The sequence below is a fragment of the Neodiprion lecontei genome, chromosome 1 (genome assembly GCF_021901455.1).
Source record: "Neodiprion lecontei isolate iyNeoLeco1 chromosome 1, iyNeoLeco1.1, whole genome shotgun sequence".
Taxonomy (NCBI): Eukaryota; Metazoa; Arthropoda; class Insecta; order Hymenoptera; family Diprionidae; genus Neodiprion; species Neodiprion lecontei.
This window is the reverse complement of record NC_060260.1, coordinates 4,067,286-4,085,881: the sequence shown is the minus strand read 5'-3', so window position 1 is coordinate 4,085,881 and position 18,596 is coordinate 4,067,286. Positions and strand designations below refer to the sequence as shown.

Genomic DNA, 18,596 nt, shown 5'->3' with positions numbered 1-18,596 from the left:
GGGAAATCGAAGGGTCTGATAAAATCTTCGCTAATCGGGGAAAGATTGACGATCTGCGAAATTTTTATACGCCTGAAAAAACTTACGATTAGACACGTTTGTTAGACTTACGTTTTATTCGTCAATTGGAGAAGCATATGCGGATGCGGGATATATTTTCTACGCAGATTTCGTTCTGTTGTCATATCGCAAACATATGTATCGAATGGCATAGAACGCGTTCGGTTGTGAACGAATAAACAACACATGTTTGCTCAGAACTCGTATGACGTAATGAAATGTAAACCGCTACGCGAATCCCGTACGCCACGTGACAATTTCCGTTTCTGATGCGAAAAATTGCACGTAACTGATGATTCGATTCATTTTTAAACCCGGCATAAATTTTGCGAAACATTCTCACTTTCGATCTGAAATTTGAAAAATAATCTAAAGAAAATATCTGACGCTGCGAATAAATTACGGAAACGATGATATTTTTCGTTTATAAAATTCTGATCCAGCAGCGGTGTTGGGATGAAAACTGAAACGTATAAACAGAGGGAGTCGGGGTTTGGCGGACAAAGGCTCATTATCAGCGATGGCGGATGAAAGCTTAACAGTTACGCAGCTGTGGTCGAGATGATAATAATACGGAGCGGATTATAATGCAACGCCAAAATGTGATTAATGGAGCGATATTTGGATGAAAAAGACAAAGAGAGGGTTGAAAAGAATAGGCGTCGTCTCGTTCCTGGTCATCGTAATTAAATACACGTGTATTTTCGGCCCGTGGATACATTTTCCGACTTGAACCACCCCCGAGGGGGTTGTTAAATGCGCCCACTGCGATAGTCAGCGACTCCCTCAGCATGCGGTGAGCGAAGTTCCCCGCTTTTCGCCCCTATTTTATACGCGAAGAAAAAAATAATGATCGAGTAGAGAATTTCCGGCCGCACTTCTCCGCTCGTCGTGTAAATTCAACCGGTCCCAAACCGGAAATATTTTATTCATTACACGCCACCCTGTCGTTGTTGTTGTTGTTGTTGATGCCGCGTTGTTTTTGCTTTTGTTACTGTTGTTACGGAATACCTGCATACGGGCTGAATAATTATATTCACACGTGCGACGTACACGATTTTTGCATTTTTTTGTTAACTTGTTTTTCATACCCACCGTCCGACTGTATTCATTTTTCCCTGGAGGGGGTTTTTCCCAACTCTGTGACCACGTTTCGCATGTAAATTATACAAGAGTGCAGCAAAACCCACGGTTTATATTATCAGCTTCGGTGGGTTTGCATTATGCACTGCTTTGTGTATTTCGATATAAAATTCTTTACGCGGTAATTGTTCTACCAATTTAATCGTAATTGCGTGTATGCAAATCTGTATCTTACGAGGTATGCACTATGATCGGAAATAGCAAGAGGGGGGAGGGCGCATTGTTCGAAAGTTTGAAATAGAAGATCAGTCGGGAACGATGGAAATTCCGAGACGCGGATATGCTCCTCTAATGGCTTTAAGATCCCCTCGCCAGCTGTTTTAATTCAACTCGCTAATACATTTCCATACCTTTATTTTTCCCAGCTTCTTCCTCCCATTATTTCTCATTCACTTTGTTCGCTCTTTTTCAAATGAATTATACCCTGTTTCAGGTGCGACGGACGTCGGGAATCGGGGTGAATGTCTTCGAGGGTGCATGCCAAGTTCTTTTTCACCAAAGAAGGAACAATGCTCGGTGTGTGCGGTTGTCTAGTTTTCAACGGAATAAAGTCGACGGTTTAAGCATGTGCCATTCGAAGTTCAAGTGTTGGTGATGCGAATTGTCGGGTTTTATCGAGAAAAAAAAATTCTTCCCGAGTTTCTTAATTTTCTCACGTTTTGTGCGCAGTTTCCTTTCGTGGTTTAATTTTATCGGTTCCTTTATTTCGACCGGGAATAACCGAGGCTGGGGTTTAAGATGCAGCTTAAGTGGTGGCGCGAGTGACGGTGCGCGAATTCTGTGATATTCTACCAAGTGGACAAAATGGCGTTGCAGTACGTCATCATCGTTATTCTGGTGACAACTGCCGTGTCGCTTCCTCCAGTCATAAGAATCGGTGAGTTGAATTGTTCGATTCTTATTCTCAGGTGGAAGCGAGTAAAAGATTTCTCCAATTTTGCAAACCTTTGCAATTGGGGATGAAAAGGGGCGCGAAAATCGGAGCTCAAGATAAACGTAATTAGGGGCTGATTTCACTGCTGATAAAAAGTTGAAGTATATTCTGAACGCGAAGGTTGGATTTAGAAATAATTAAAAAGTGAAAAATCTCGTTTCTTTGACGATGAAAATTGGGCTAATTATTATTTAATATAATATCGACTGCGCGATTCTCGCCTTTTAGCATCGACCGCGGGTCTCATCTCTTGACTCGCGAATATAACGAATATAAGGAGGCAACGGGGTCACGGATATAAAAGAAACGCCACAATACTCCGTCCCTTGCGACGAGCTTACTATTAATTTGAACCTCTGCAGCTGTGCAGCATCCGGGATTTCTTACCCTCGGCGATAATAACCGTCGAGATAATTACGCCGTCGGTTATAATGATTTTCGAAAAACAGAAACGGTAAGACTGGATTTCCAAACGCTTTTGAAGCTTTAGAGTTAATAATTCTCCTCGGATTTCCCGATGAAATGTACATATAAAATGAGGTTCCATCGTAGCCGTTACGTAACGGAGGGAATATTTGAAAACCGCTAATTAGTCGCTACGGCATCAGTGTCGAGAAATATGATTATTACACAACGCGTTTGAGACGTGAGCTCAAGATACGCGGAATTGAACATTCGTCTTTCATTAGTTTTGGACATACGATATGAGGATTTTTTTTGTTAGGAGATTTCGACGAAGAAAAGGAGCAATGCTATTCGAAACCGAAGAGAAAGGGATATTTGAATTCCGGGGTCCTGAAAACGCGGGAATTAAAATGCCCACGCACGTGTGCCTCGCGAATTCTTCCTAAATTAATGTACGTATCGATCCTTATGGTGCCGTGCGTATAAAATCCAGCAGCAGGCTGTAAGAACGGAGAAAAGACTCTGACTCGGTCATTATTAAATCTTGAAGCGAATCGAGAGACACTTTGCCATCTTTATTATCTACTAACGGCATTAAGGTTTTATATGCCGCGGGAACGTGGACCAAAGAATTTTAATATGCTTAGAAGCTCTAGGAAGGTGCGGCATGTTCTTTTGCAGCACCCTTCTTCAAAAGCTCTCTTCATCCTATACTTCAACATACCAAGAATTTCCTGGTCATCGTCATTTTTCCGATGTTTATCACATCCCCTCGATTCAAAAACTTCACGATGTTTGTACAACCGGACATAAAGTTATCCACCCAAATGTCATAATCACGGTTTCAAAAATACAGACTATCTTTCCCAAGGTGGATAAAAATTCAAAACCGTAAACTGGAGTAAAGAAACTTGAATTTTTGAAACATCAACACTGTTTTAAAAATCCATCTCTCATCGGCGCAGAGTATTATTTTTTTTTTTTTTTTACAAACGTACAAAATCCGACGATCCTTGAGAGTCTGGCATGAAATTTTTATCCGTCTTCCACACCACGATTTTCTGATAAAAGCGAAGAGCTCTGCCGAGTGTAGAAAGAATACTGCGAACTTATATTTATATCCATAGACATATCCGACCGGATGTTTCTCTCTCCCATTGTCCGCGATCTCGTTTTCACGTAGCGTGCGTCGGGGGTTGCAGTTTTGCTTTAAGCACAGCTGGGCATGAGCGACGTTACCGGAATCCTTAAGGGTCGGTTATACACGGTATTTTTATGTAGTACCGTCGGTGCCTGACGTGCCCGCTCAATATTTATCGAATAAACCGTTCGGCGCGGCTTCCGATGGGAAAGGGGGGCGCATAAATCGGGTGGGCGTCATTTTAGCTCGGACCCGCGAGGTGCGTGTCGGGAAATCTGAACTCCTCCAGGAGCTCGTCTTCGCCGAAATAAACCAGCCGATGGTACATAGGTTTATTTATACCGTATATCTGCTGGGATTCCCGAACCTTTCACCTGAACGAAAAGCAGTTCTCGCTTCGCGAAGACCGCCGCTTTGAAAAACCCCAGGGTGAAAAACTCGGGGAAAACGGGGAAAAAGGTGTAGAATATGTTTATATTTCCTCGGGGCTTGAGAGAAAAATAGGAAAAAAGTAAATAAATAAATAAAAATTCCCTTCTACCGTATATTTCAATTCAATACGGTCGATCATTCGTGCCTGTATATATACGTATGTGACTGTATATATATTATATATCTTAAGTGTGCGTGCGTTGGCACATCCGCGATATCGGCTCATTCCAATTGACCTTTGAATTTTGACGGAATCAGCGTGAAAGGAATAAGGAATTTCGCTCGAAGTGAACAAGGATTTAAAAATTCGCGCTACACAAAATCTACGTCTAAGCACTGGTGAAAATTATTACGACAGACACTTGGAATATTGTGTAAGATCCTGCGAAATGAAAAAGAAATGATGTGAAAATGAAAAACGCAATGATGAAGAGAGTAAAAATGAGCGAGGTATAATTTACGGAATAATTGTGAAGCTCTGTCGTTAACGGAAAAGTGAGAGACCTGCGCGAGTTTGCGAGAAATGATATTTCTGCTTTTATTTGTCCACCCGGGCTTTCAGCTCTCCTTCATTCTTCTCGAATTTCGCGCTCATCTCGTCGCTCTCGCGATGCCGCGGTATCTTCTTATCACACCTCGGTAGATCCTCGAAATCTCGGAAAAGTCCTGCGGTAGCCTTAAAGGAGTAACGAAAAATTTCAGAATAGAATTTTCCGAGCCAACGTCGATTGAATTACCGATTTGTAAATATCTGTCAAAAATTGCTGTAGATTCGAGTGTAAAAAATATCATTGACGCGACAGTAGTTAACGTAATTGATATAAAATGTAACACAACTGTTTGCTTCCAAGTACGAGAAAAACAAATCACAAGCTAAAGTACTCGACGAGTTTTTTCAAACCGCCCTTTAAAACCCTTCGAGTACTACGGGATTTCCAAATTTTCCTCTATCTGTATTCAAAAATCCTGCCTGGAAAAGCACTTGACCTAAAAAAAAACAATGGAATAACCCTTCGGCGGTGATCGCCGTTGTTCATCGAATTCGAAACTTGGTCTCTCTCGTTTTTGTTAATTATTTGTTTCGAAACAAGCCGGAATTACGGTTAGAATAACCGTAACGTACACAGGCGGTGATAAAATTTTGGCCGAACGACTCGCCGCAGGTTCCTTCAATCACGTGCTTTCCTGATAACGAAGGCAATTAGTAGGTGAATTCAGGGGTTTCGGCGCTCCACTCGAACTGGGGAGGAAAAAAAATAGGGGAACGAAAAAATTGCCCACGGATACCGTGTTTTGGAATGGCCTTCATAAAATTTTCAGCGTCACCGCAGCCGCAGGATTCGTCCGCGAGATAACGGAGAGAGAAAATAAATCTCCTCGTCTCTTCCCTTTGCATATACATATATATGTAGGGAAGATTTTTGGAACAAAAAAATTTACCGGCTTTTTTCGCACCTTCGCAGATGCGAAAAAATTCCGGGACAAAAATATTAACTTAGCGGTACGACGAAAGGGTTTTTAACGCCACTCCGCGAGCTGCGTTTTTGTATCAGATTCCGTACATATGTATCCCTCTGACCAATTTCCCGATCCGGGGTGCACGCAGGACGAGGCGGAAAATAAACGAGTAAATATCAGATCCCCTTCTTTCTCAAAACCACGACGGCTATGCGGTTCAGGTCGGAAAGTTTTACGCCTCGCGTTCCATGGTTGGATAAAAGTATTAAGCGGCTGTTCACGATTTTTTAGAGAGTTTGAACATTTTTATATTTATTCAGAGAAATTGCGTATCTCCGAAAGTGTATTATTACAGCTTTTTTAAAAGCTTCAAACGACAGTTTCACAGAATTTCGAAGCGGGTTTGATCCTCTGCCGGCTGTTCGGGATCCAATCCTTCGTCATTTACTTACTTTGCACTCTTGTTACGTTTTATTTTCACACGTATATGATACGTACGCGTATATTTATACATAGGTATACGTATATAATACATAATATATTTCTCAACTTCATCTCGCCGTCGTAAATCTCCAGGGCTTTCCCCGCCGACTGATATCTCCGTAAAAGTAGGTTAGTCTCACGAGTGTACGTACAAGGTACACACGTACGTAACGTATCTACGTATATCTGCCTATAAGTATAGAAACGGAGGATGAAATCGGCGTGCAAAACGCTGCGGAATTACACCGATATCTGTTATCGCCCTCGCGGCTGCTGCCTGTCGCTTTACAATACCGAAATCGAAAGCTGCAGTTATTAGAATCGAGGACTCGTGTCACGGGGGTGTGAAAAGGGAGGCGGAGGGACGGCCGAGCTTCGAATTTTCTCGCCTCTGTTCGGCACCACCTGTGCAGAGCTTTTCGTCCCCCTCGGGAGGACAAACGTGGAGAGGTGATTTGTGAATTCGAGAGATTCTCCAACTCTGCGTGCCCCGGGATTGGCAGAAGCCGGATTATATCGGACGTATTTATGATATCCAGGGTATCAATGTGTTCGCGAAACGTGTCGGTCATACCCTCTGTGTGGTTACACGTGTTCCGATATCAACAGCATTGAAATTTCAATTAACGAACGATTGAATTTCAAACCCTGTTCACTATTGATTGGCACAATTCACGGTAATTATTAAACAGATTTTCCGCAACGCGATGTCCAAGAATGTAATTTCACAGCTGCGCCTGGCATTTCTCGACATAATTATTCCAGACCAATTCGTTTCACCTGAGCCTTTTTCTGATAAATCTTTAATTACAAATTCATTTGATACACGTGTTGATAAATAAATATTACACGAGCTTGAACAAGAAAAGTGATAGAAAGACTTCAGCGAAAATTCTTTGTGGTTACTTCAAGGAATTTTTGATTTTTTGATTTTGCCACTATTTATGGCAGAGAAGTTCTCTTCTAATTTGGATTTCGTGACCATGGTGGATTAAGCGGGTCAAAATATTTCGTCAGAGAATTTTAAATAAAAACGTAACAGACAGAATATTTGTTATTTCTGTTTTTCCGATTTTTTATTTCTTTCGCTGATTTGTTTCGGCCTGAAAATGGCCGGCCGAAACTTTGAAATAAATATGATTCATTCAATGACTCTCTTCGACGAAATCTTTTCATTTACGAAATTTTTTTACTAAAACGAGCAAGAATCCTGGTCGATTTTCGAAGACTGGAATCGGGGGCAACAAAGTGGCCCCATTGTTCGGAAAACGGGGATCGTTTGAGAGAGAGGGAGAAGCTAGTCGCGATTAGAGGAGCCCGAACTTCCGTACCGGGTCGGTTATTTTGTAGTCTAGGTACAGTATTAGGCGGGGATCCAGAATTCCGGGCCAAAAGAACTCCGCGACGCTGTTCCCCGGGGGACGAGTTCATCCATCCTCGTGCGGAGAGAAAAGCGCCCCCGCGAAGAAGGAGAACGGCGGGAAAAGCGATCGGGCGAAGAGCCAGAAGCGGTAAAGGAAAATCGGGAAACTCCAGGGGAACAGTGAAAATGATCCATGCATTCTCTCGCGGCTCTACTCATCGCTCAGTTCTCTGTATCTATGCGAATTCGTTCTTCTTCGACGCTTTGATCTTATCCTACATCGAGTCTTGCGCGTTTCTTCTTCGGAATATGTATTTTTATCGACGATTTTTCGGGTTTACCGAGGAACAATTTTTGTCTTTTATACACTTACTGGAAAATTTTACAACAAAACGGGTATCGTTACTATTACATAAATGGTTTTGAATTTTATTGGAAATGGAAAAAAATGTGATACCTGTGACTATTATATTCGGTGAAATATTTTCATCACTGGATACAGCTAAAGAAGTAGTTTTCACTTTTTACTGAGAACTGTGTTTCTTCATTTTGGCAAAAAAATGAAAATGATTGATGAATTTTTTTCGAAACCTCGACAAGAAATTTATCTCGGTGTTGGTTCTTTGAACAGCTCTTTTTGCAACGGAGAAATTGACATGTTGTAGCATGAAGTGCGATAAAGTTGAGATAATGCACGATTTCCTCGACACCCGTTGAAACGGCTCGCCGGGCGAAAATCCGCCAATTCTGCAAAAACACTTTTCCGCGGTTCTTTTCGGGCTGGAATTCAGCTCCGCGCAGTCAAGTCGCTTACTTTTCCTCATTCTCCGCAGCCTGTATCAGTACGTGTATATACATATATATACACACATACATGTATAATGTATATGTGTAGCGTTTTACCATCACTGAGGGGAGAAACGGATCGAAAGGGATGTGAGAAAAGGGTTACATTGGGCGAAATATAGTCCTCTGGATTTCAGACAGTCCCTACTTGTGCTGCGAAGATTTCATCACTCCCGAATAATGCAAAAATTTGCGCTTTCAACTATGACGTCCCGAAATTTTGAATTCGTTTTGCTTCTTCTATTGTTCCTAACTGACATTTCCTGATTGACTTGGCAGGGCTTAGAATAATACGATTCGCCGTAAAATTGGGAAACAATTTTAATTCTGCACGGAGTAAAAATACGAAGACCCCAGTGGTCTGTAAGATTGTATCTTCTCGACAAATGTGTGTCGACATGTTTCTTTCTTACGTCGTGACGGTGTTTATTGCAAAATCAATAATTGAACGCCGACATCGCCGGGGGAAAAGCGACGAGAAAAAGGAAACCGGTGTCGAAACGGTCCGTCAATCCTGCGGCGAGCCAAAAAATTCACCGGACTTGACATCCCTTTTTCCACACGTTGTACACGGGATTGATTTCTTTGTAATCTCGATATTTACGCGTAGAATTGTTTTGTCTTTGTTCAAATAGTAATAGTGAGGTAAACTTACAATTAATCGTAAGCTCCGGATAAACTCGAAGCTGCTTGTCACGATTTTACCGGGATTCAAACAATGTTGAAAAACATTCACGCGATGTGGGAAACTTTTTAACTTCCCGTTTCTCTGTCTTCAGAAAAGAAAGTAAGTTATTGTAATCACCTTGAAAATGAAAAGTCAAAGTCTCGCTAGATTTCTGCGTGTTGAAGTTTGGAGAATCAAGTGTGTGTGCGTGTGTGTGCGCATGCACGTATGTGATCAATTTTTTTGTCCGACGACATTTCGAGAAACGAGTTACTGGATTTCAATGATTTTGGTCTCAATCGACGCGGTTTTACCAAATTTAGAATTGATTAGATTTTGGGATTCATCGGCTCTGTACTTTCTTAATTATTTAAATGAAAATATTCTGAATTTGGTAGAAATTGGTAGGCGTAGTTTTTTTGGGTCACTGATAGCGAATCCAAGATCAGGCTTCCAAAATTTTTAATGATAGATCCATCATAGTGGTTGAAAATAAAAAAAAACATCGCCATAGTTTCATGTAACATGGTATCCGAGGGCTTTAAAATCGTTAATCACGAATCTAAATTTGTGGTTCGAAATTGGAATTGAATATTATTTTTTTTTTTTTTCTCTATAAATTTGGAACCTGCAGTGTGAGAACGGCAAGTTCGAGTCGTAATCGATTGCTGTAATGGGAGTATATTTCTCGAAGAAAGGGTGAAGGAAAAGGAAATCCATCAGGACAGGGTTAGCAGGCTGATATTGTCGGGCGGGGTGTGGTGGTTGTAATCATTTCGGCGATGAGATCAGCCTGTCGAACCCGGTTCCTTGCCAGCCTCGGTACAGAACCGAAAAGAAATTCGCGTATTCTTTCGTCATTCTTCCCCAAGTTAAGATCCGATATTCCAGCTGTATCCGAAGAGGCCGTGAAGCAGCCTTCGCCAAACTCTTTCACGAGAATAACATTCTCGCCTAATTATCGTCATTGCGCCGAGGGGACAATAATAATAACGATGATCATTATCCCGGCCTTTAGCGACAAAGGCCGCGTATCAATTCAGCTGAAATTCATTGAAAAAACAAACTGCTCTTGCAGTTAGAGAGAGACGCGGGCAAACTCTGTTTCCGCGTTCGTTTAATGGGCGTCAATTAACGGGGGTTACAATACAGCCTCACTCTCTTAGAGCCGAGGATCTTTTCCACTTTCGGAACGAGGGGCGAATGATCCGTCAGCGGTTCGCGGTTTATCCAAACCTTCGCCCGGGTTCAAACCCGGGCACAATTACTCCTCTCTTCCGCTTCGTCCTTTGACCAAAGCTCCGGCTCGCCACACGCCATAATCGACGCTACTATATCGAATGAAGACGCACACAAGCTCAACGATCCGCAAACTCGCGCAGACGAGATCGCGAAAGCAACGATATCAGCGGTAATTTAACGGTGGATCAAACGCAGCGCGATCCTTGTAGTGAAAACAGTTGCTGCAGCCACAAAGCTGCAACTAATTAACGAGGAAGCTTGATGAAAGCTTGCACCCTCGTCGTGGAAAATGAAAAGTAATCTTACTCGAGGAGGTTGCAGATTGGCAAAAACATGCTGCTTTTTCGTCATTTTTACACCGGAAATTTACACCTTCGGTATTCGTCAAGTTATTATTTGTCTAAGGTAGTGAAATCTCTTTTAAAAAAATAGTAGGTGATAGAAAGTAGTGGAATTATAATCGAACTACTTGGATATCGATGATACATTTCAAACTGTTTCAAAATTGTTGAATAGAAAAGCTAGATTGAATTTTCTACAAATTCACTGATCACACTTTTTTTCACAATATTGGCACATTTAAATATTCAATTTCACAATATTTCACCAATATCGAACATGATTATCAAGCTGCAATATTGAAGTAACTACTGCAAATTAAGATCTCGGAGTGAATGTGCAAAGTTGTTCACGAATTTTTTTTGAACCGTTCAAAACGAAGCATCGATAACTAAACTCTCGTTCGCTATTTCAGTGCTTCCAATTTTTTGCGCTCGACCGTATCGTATTAAAATTATGGAATGAAAAGCATGGATTCCCAGCCAACCAATCCCCTTAAACCGGGAGAGCAAAGCTCTCCATCATACGTCCGTGTAAGCTCGGGATGAAACCGTTCCTACCGCGTGAGGAATGCACTCTGGATCGCTGTTACAGTTCAGCTTTTGATTAGGTTAATCTGGTGTGATGATAACGAATAGTTCGGGCGCGTACCTATTTCGAGTCTCGGGGATCGTTATTGCCGAAGATAACGCGCTTAGCTGGCTCTTGCGTTATTCCAACCTGCGGAGTTTGGGTACAACCCGACTTCCACAGACACTCCAGCGAAATTTGCCGTATCATCTTACTTCCGCGTATCGAGATCGTAAGATTTTCAAAGTCCTCTCTCTCTCTCTCTCTCTCTCTCTCTCTCTCTCTCTCTCTCTCTCTCTCTCTCTCTCTGTCTTTCTCTATCTCTGGCTATGAACTTTCAGCCCTCAAGTTTCACCGCTCATCGTCAGAAATTTCACGTCACTCCGCGGTACTGTGTCATATGTTATTAAGTTAAGTCAGGCGGCAGGACGAAAACTTCCACAACTGAACATATATATTATCAAGTGTTTGCGATTATATTCGGAGATCTTATAAAACATTTGACGATACAGAAATTGACTAGGCGTCATTCTAAAAAATTACGACTGTACAGACCGCGTTTCTTCCTTCTAATAACAGCAGTTATTCGAACCGATATCTGGAATAAACTCGGATGAATAATCAAAGAGCGAAAAGCTCGTGATTGGCAGCTTCGCCATTGGATTGAATTTAACGAAGAACCGATGACCGTGGAATGATCAAAGAGATCAAAAGCGTTTGAAGAGGTCAATAGAGGTGAGCGAAGTCAAACTTCACGAAAGCAAGCACGCCGCAGTTCGGAGAGCTCTGAAGGGGCAAATTTATGATCGGGGGAGAATCGCGGGGTCGGATTAATCGCGGATTGAAATTTGGCGCACTGAGAAAAAATAGCTAATTACAGGCGCACGAGGCGGGCGGGAATTGAATGGGAAACTCGGATTTCCGTCGGGTTGATTAAACGCCGAGGTATGCACGAGGGCTCATTTATCGCTGACGAAAGCTCGGCAATTAATTCGTATCTCGACTGTCCGCGCCTCCCTCGTTTCTCCCTTTTTCTCGTTACTTCAACCCACTTTCTAGTTTTCAAGTACTCCGTTCCGCTCTTGCTGCAACAGTAATAAAGCTAATCTTTTGAAAGATCCGTGACGTTTACCTTTCGCCGTTTCCTTTAACGGTCGCTAAGTAACTTTATTATTAAACCTTATGTAGAGAGCTTTTCTACGGATCTTATACACAGGCGTAGGACACTCGAGGATGAAGGTATACACACACACTCCGCTTCGTCTTCTCACCTCGGGCTCTATAAATTCAGGATTTTATCGTCCTGCTGACTGTTCCAGTTTACTCCTCTTTTTTTTTAACTCGGGTACTTTAATTTTTTATTTTTCATTTAAATTTTTTTCCCTTCATTTCTCTCTACTCTTTATACGAATTTCGCGCAATCCAAGCGAATGAGTTATTAAACTCAGCTTACAATCAGCCGATCGGACTTGATTCGCCGGGATCACATTAATCCGCGACTTGGTACCGCAGTAATCAAGCCTGCTGGGAGTTGTCCGGGGATTCCTTGAATCTCGGGATCCTTTCGCCGGGCCTCGTCGAATCCTTTGATGCGCGACCAACCGCGGGCATGGTTCGATCGAATTATCCGCCAAGTCAGCCTTGCGTAACCGAGTTAAAGTTCATTTCTCCAAGGGTTTTGTCTCGACGGAGCTCGCCTCTAGACGTTGAACTGGAAAGAAATATTGTCCGAAGTTGTCTGTACGTACACGGATCAAGGTATGTGCCTAACTGACAATCCGAAAAAAATTTCGGAATTGAACGCGGGCGAGGAAAATCCCTCAACGATACGAATAATAATCAATTTTTAAAGATGCGACATTTTTTTCTCGTCGCAAAAAATATCAAACGTGGCCTTATCGTGGCCAGTAATTTATATTCCAATTAGCTGATACTTTGATTTGATATATATAACGTACCTGCGACGGCCCTAATTATGAGCTGGTTAATTTGTCTCGTTTTTTAAAATATTTTTAAAATTTTGATCGAACCTCATTTTTGTCACACTTGATTTATTCTGGTGAAATAAAGTTCCGGCGTAGTCGGACTTGACTTCTCAACTCTTCAAGTGGAGAATTTCTCGTGCGCGTATTGCAAGTACGGAGAAACGACGGATAAACATATAACATAGAAATAGATGGACACTATTAACTTTTAGCCGACAGTTTACTTACCCTTGATTGTTTAGCGAAAAAACAGTAACCTTAAGCAGAATAACATTACCAGAGTGAAAACATAATCGAGTTTTGTAATAAGGAATATAAAGGTGGTTGATTTTTGGTATATATTATATATTATATATTATATTATATACGCGGTGCTTAATTTTGCTGGGGAAAATATACCCGCCGGCAACATGTTGTGGAAAAGTAAAGGATTATTATCGTTTAATTGGTTTGCGAAGAGCCGCCCAGCTCCCACGACTGTATATTTTGAGAAAAGTTTTCAAGCTGGCTAGATGCCTATGTAACTTACCTGCCTTATATATGTATACACGATATACATGTATGTAGGTATATATACCAACTATAGTTAAGTGGTAGAAGTAGGTGTCTCGAGTTGGTTCGTAAAAATTCTCATTCCAGAGTTTCTCATTTACATTTGAACGCCTTCGCGAAAGCAAATCCTTGCATTTAAACTAGCCTAGCTAGTAGTATTTTTTCTCCCTTTTCTTCCTATTCCTCTCTTGTCTCTTATCCACTGAGTACTTTTCTTATTTCTTTGTCCTTTTTCTTCTAATTTTTTTTCTACTTTTTTCACCATCTCTCTCTTTCTGGAGCTTGCGTTTTCTCACAACGCACAGCTGCAGCCATCGGACAGTCTTCGACTCGCCTCGCTAATGAGTCAAGATGTTACTTTACACTTTCCTGAATATTGTACGTACGAGAACGATTAAAATGGTCACATTCAAATTGAAGTAGTATCTATGCATTGCGTAGAACTCGGGAAAGAAAAAATGACGGTAATAATTCCGATGGACGAAATTTTTTTGTATCCTTATCGCGTTTTTACCGGATGTACGTAAATTTCACGCCCCTTGGACTCTCTCACAGCTTTCGTAGAGCTGTTAATTATATTTTCTGCGGATACGGCTTCTTCCTTACATTCTTTGACACGCGGTACGATTTGTTTGCTTTACACGAAAAGAGGCAAAATTATTTCCAAGAACATCGAGTTTCACTCACCTAATATTATTTTATTGTAAACTGAGAGGAGAGGGCAAAAAATTTGTCAAAAAATTACCACGCGATTACATCGCGTTAATAGCTCGTTAACTGGGAACATATTTACGTATTCTTAACCATACCACCGCACGTCTTCCTCGAAAATCCCATGAAAATTATTCACAAGAGCGCGGAAGTCTCGAAGCACGCGTAGCGATTATATAATTTAAAGAAGTTAGCAGCGAACTTTTCGTCAAGTTTATAAAACCCGCGAGAAAAGCTAGTTGAGGAGGCGCGGTAAAAAGAAGCATCGAACACCAACGTTCCGAAGTTAGGTAAAAGCTTAAAAGTAAAAATTCAAAATAAAATAGAAAAAAGAACGAGACAGAAACTGGCTGACGAGTCTGTTTTGCCGTAGACTCGGACTTGTCGGATTTTACGTACGGGGAAATATTTTCTTCGCAAAGTGTCGCTAAATTTCGCATCAATTATTGCTACCCAGAATTTTTTATACCCGTAAAAATAATCCCCAGGTTTTCTGAGATGAAAAACTCGGTCGGATTCACGAAGACAAGCTCGATGAAAAACGTTGATTCATCCACGATCGCATTCGCGACGTTGGTGCGTGAGAACTTGGGAAGTGTAGACGTAGGTATGAATTTTCTTCCGTCTCCGCCGGACAGAAATCCGAAACTTCGTCAACATTTTCGACGTCGAGTTGTTTGGCCTCCTTGGCCCTCGTTTCGCTAATCTTATTCCCGTATTCGCCCCGCCTGCATCCGAGTCCCAGAACCGTTGGCCAATCGGAGCCCAGGTCGAGACTCGGTGGGTGTAAATTTAATATAACCTTCACTTTTATCTAAATGGCTTCAGCTCGCGTTATCTTGGCCGAGACTCCCCCAGTCAGGCCTGTAACTAGCCGCGATTTACAGGGGCGTAAGTCGCCCCCGAACTCTCCGATGTAGAATCGTCGCGGTGTTCCAAATTTTCCAAGGTCGCCTGTCGTCGGGCGGAAAGCAAGAGGAGGACACGCCGGCTCATATTCCATCCACCCACACGCGGATAACGACGGTGGCCTTAATTCATTCGATATACACGATCGATGTTCGACACTCGGGGGTGGGAAAGCCGCCTTAACACAGGCAGCTGCTTCTCTCGACCTTAGTACCGCACTCTCTCTACCCGCCCATCGACCTTGCGGATTGAGTCCTCTTGATAACGCCTTGTAACACCCCCGATGATTCGATTAACCCGGGTCAACTATACGAAACGAGGTTAAGAGGCAAACGAACAACCCGGCGTAAGGCTCTTCCTGCCTCTCATCCATGCTCGATTGGTCACGCTCAAAGTTCGCGAATTAATTGTCGCCTAGTTGCGAGTCGGGGATGATTTCTGCAAGCCTCTCGCCATCGAGTAGCGGCCGAAAAGCACCTACGCTTTCTCCTTTGGCCAAAAATTTTAAACAGAGTTCTGGAAAACGTCGGTGATTGTTTTCGGAGGAGCTTTTCTCTGCCGTAATTCGAATAACGAGGACCTTGTCTCTGAATCCTCGTTTGTTGGGACGTGCGAAATATTATAGCTGGGTAAGGAAGACGAAGAAGAGTGGTTGGTGAAAACGGGAGTTTTTTCTAGGGTGACGTTTTTAAAGCTAGTGGAGTATAATTGCGACCGCAGAAATTGCCGAGATGACGTCGAGCTGCAACGTAAGAAGTTTGAAAAATGATAAGGATGCACGTCTCCAGGTGGATTACTTCTGCAATGCGGATACGTATAGTCGGAAGAGTCAACGTTTCCGGAGGCGAAGAATAGAGCGAGGCAACTTGGGGATTTGAAAAATGCGGAGTTCTTTATCTGCTCGACACGCGGTTCCCTTTACCCGATGAAAAATATTGTCACATCCACGGTACGGAAGATATTCAGCGTGCCAATTGCTCGCGCGCAGAATTCATTTCTCATTTTTGCATCGAGGAAACTCCGCCGGCGAAGAACCGCGAACTTTCATCCTTTGCAGAACGCAAGTACGCGACAAAGAGTAAAAAGCTCTACGGATGCCGCAGCTTGCGGTCCAAGAACCTTCGCCAATAATATCGTCAAGTTTTTGAGTTTCACCGACCAATAAAATTATCGTTTTCAACTTGTAGCCTGTAATTCGGAGAAGAGTTACGAATGTTTTTAAGTTCACCAGACGATTAAAAACTAATTCAACGCGTCGTCTGCTCCCAATCGCTCGACGACGTTTTTATATCCTTCCATCCTCGCTGATTTTCATCCTGCAGGCTTCTTGTTTACCGAAGACAGGAGCGCCGACGTCTCATTGAAATCGGCAAAAAGTTTCTCCCCGGGACGACTCAGCCCCGCCGGATATGAGCCCGAGTATAAGAGACATCCGGCTAATAGGACACGGGTAATCAGAGTCTGTATCTTGCGTGATCCTGCGGCGAGGGTCGGCTGGCTTTCAGTTTATATTATCTCAATTTTTTTCCTCCTTTGCTTTCCTCCTCTCGGGGGCTCTCGGGAAAGGTAAACTCCTTGAATTACCATAGTCACGAGGCGGTTGCCCCGTCCCTGATGGACTTGGAATTACTCCGGGATATGGGCGGCCATTTTTCACCGGTGATTCTTCTCCCGGCTCCATCCACTTCCTTCCTTCCTCGGTTTCTCTATGGAGCGCGAGACGAACCGGCTCCAAGTGGCTTTTCAATGACGTCTTCATCCCTTGCCCTGCAGGCATCAACCTTTGCAGCTTACAGAATGCGCGCCTACTCGGTGGAAAAGTATTCCAAATGGAACGGTAATACATTCCATTGGAGAAGATTGATAAGATCGTTGTAGGAAATCAATCACGATTTCTTCTTGATGAAACAAAATTTCGTCAAAGATAAAGTGTTTCACGCTTTAATTCCTGCGGACATCAAATAAGCGAAATCAACCGATGAGCTTACGGGAAATATGCACTACGCGACACGCGTTCGTGCAAAATGATTTTCATCCTGGTGGAGAAAGTTGTTGAAATAATTTGTGGTTTTATTCGAAATTATGTGGAATGTTATATTATTATCTCTTTCGACGATTTACCGTGAAAAATTTCATTTCACACGTTTGATTTCCTAAACCAATTAAAAAGTTGCGATAATAAATTGCATTGTCGACCGTATGGGTAAAATAGTAAATAACGTGTTAAAAACCGAAAAAAATAATGTGAAAAAGAAAGGAAGAGAAATAAAATGAAAACGAATTCCATTTTACGATAATTAAAAATAATCTAAATTCACGAGTTACACGTATAATTTAAACGTGGATGTAAATAATAATAATAAATTATTCCGACCGATTAATGGATATCCAAAAGATCGCAGCGCCATGACATGTTTGAAAAGCAGTAGAATCAATGAATAGGATGATTGCGTTGAGCTTTTACCGTCAAGTTAGGAAAAACTAGTTCGTTTGACTCGGAGATAGAATCAAGCAGCTGGATTCCGAATGGACGTAGACTTTGCCTTTGCTAGAAATAAGGCGGCGCAGACAAAAATGAGACCGCGAGTATATTATGATAGGAAAATACAGATCACCTGGTCGAGTAATAAGGGTTGAATCGATTATTGGTTAATCTCCCCGCTGCTAGTCGAGAAATTGATCAAGGTGAACGCATTGCGAGTTTCTCTCGAGCCCCGTTTCCACCCCCCTTCCCTATCATGGCGTCGTCGCAGTCGAGGTCGTAGAAATACGACGCCGAAGCTGATGACGAGAAGTTGGAGCTGGTTTTATAGACGCGCGGGACGTTCGAGCGGCGCCGACGAGACTGGGGCGAGATGAATTTAACGAAATTCACCCCCTGGCGGGGGGCGCTCTTCTTCGCGACCGCTAGCATCACATTTTATGCGACGTATTATAGATTCAACGAATTCGCAAATTCACCCCGCGTATTCTTGATGAATTATCGGCCTCCCTCACCGTCCCCCTTCACCCCCGTGCGACCCTTAATTCTGCAACTGTGCGGGAGGCGGAAGGACCGGAGAAAATCCACCGCAGAAATTTCAAAAACGTGACCTTCGTCGCATCGGGCTTACGCACCGCTTGCGGCCGTAAATATCAGTTATTTTTCTTGAGGGTGTGAAAATGCAGCAGTGGCGGAAGGGGAGGGGGGGGGGGGGGGGGGAATCTCTTGAGCAAACGAGCTGGAGTGCCGAGAGAACGTCGAGTGAGTGTCGAGTGGAAGCGAGCGAAACAGAAGATTTATAATCTGTTTGCAAGGGGTGCAAGGCTTCCGGGGGGTCTCTGCCAGATGAAGTGGCGGGGAGATAGTGCGAAAA

General features: G+C 42.7%; 1 protein-coding gene across 7 annotated transcripts in view; it reads left to right on the top strand.

The window, feature by feature from the left end:
- Positions 1–18,596, top strand: part of LOC107227966 (glutamate receptor ionotropic, kainate 2) — an 89,815-nt gene that overhangs the window by 2,404 nt on the left and 68,815 nt on the right. For all 7 annotated transcript variants that reach the window (XM_046746596.1, XM_046746602.1, XM_046746600.1 and 4 more), the window contains exon 2: positions 1,637–2,080. In XM_046746596.1, coding sequence (XP_046602552.1) covers positions 2,008–2,080 — 73 coding nt within the window. In that variant the 5' untranslated portion in view covers positions 1,637–2,007. The remainder of the gene's footprint in view (positions 1–1,636; positions 2,081–18,596) is intronic.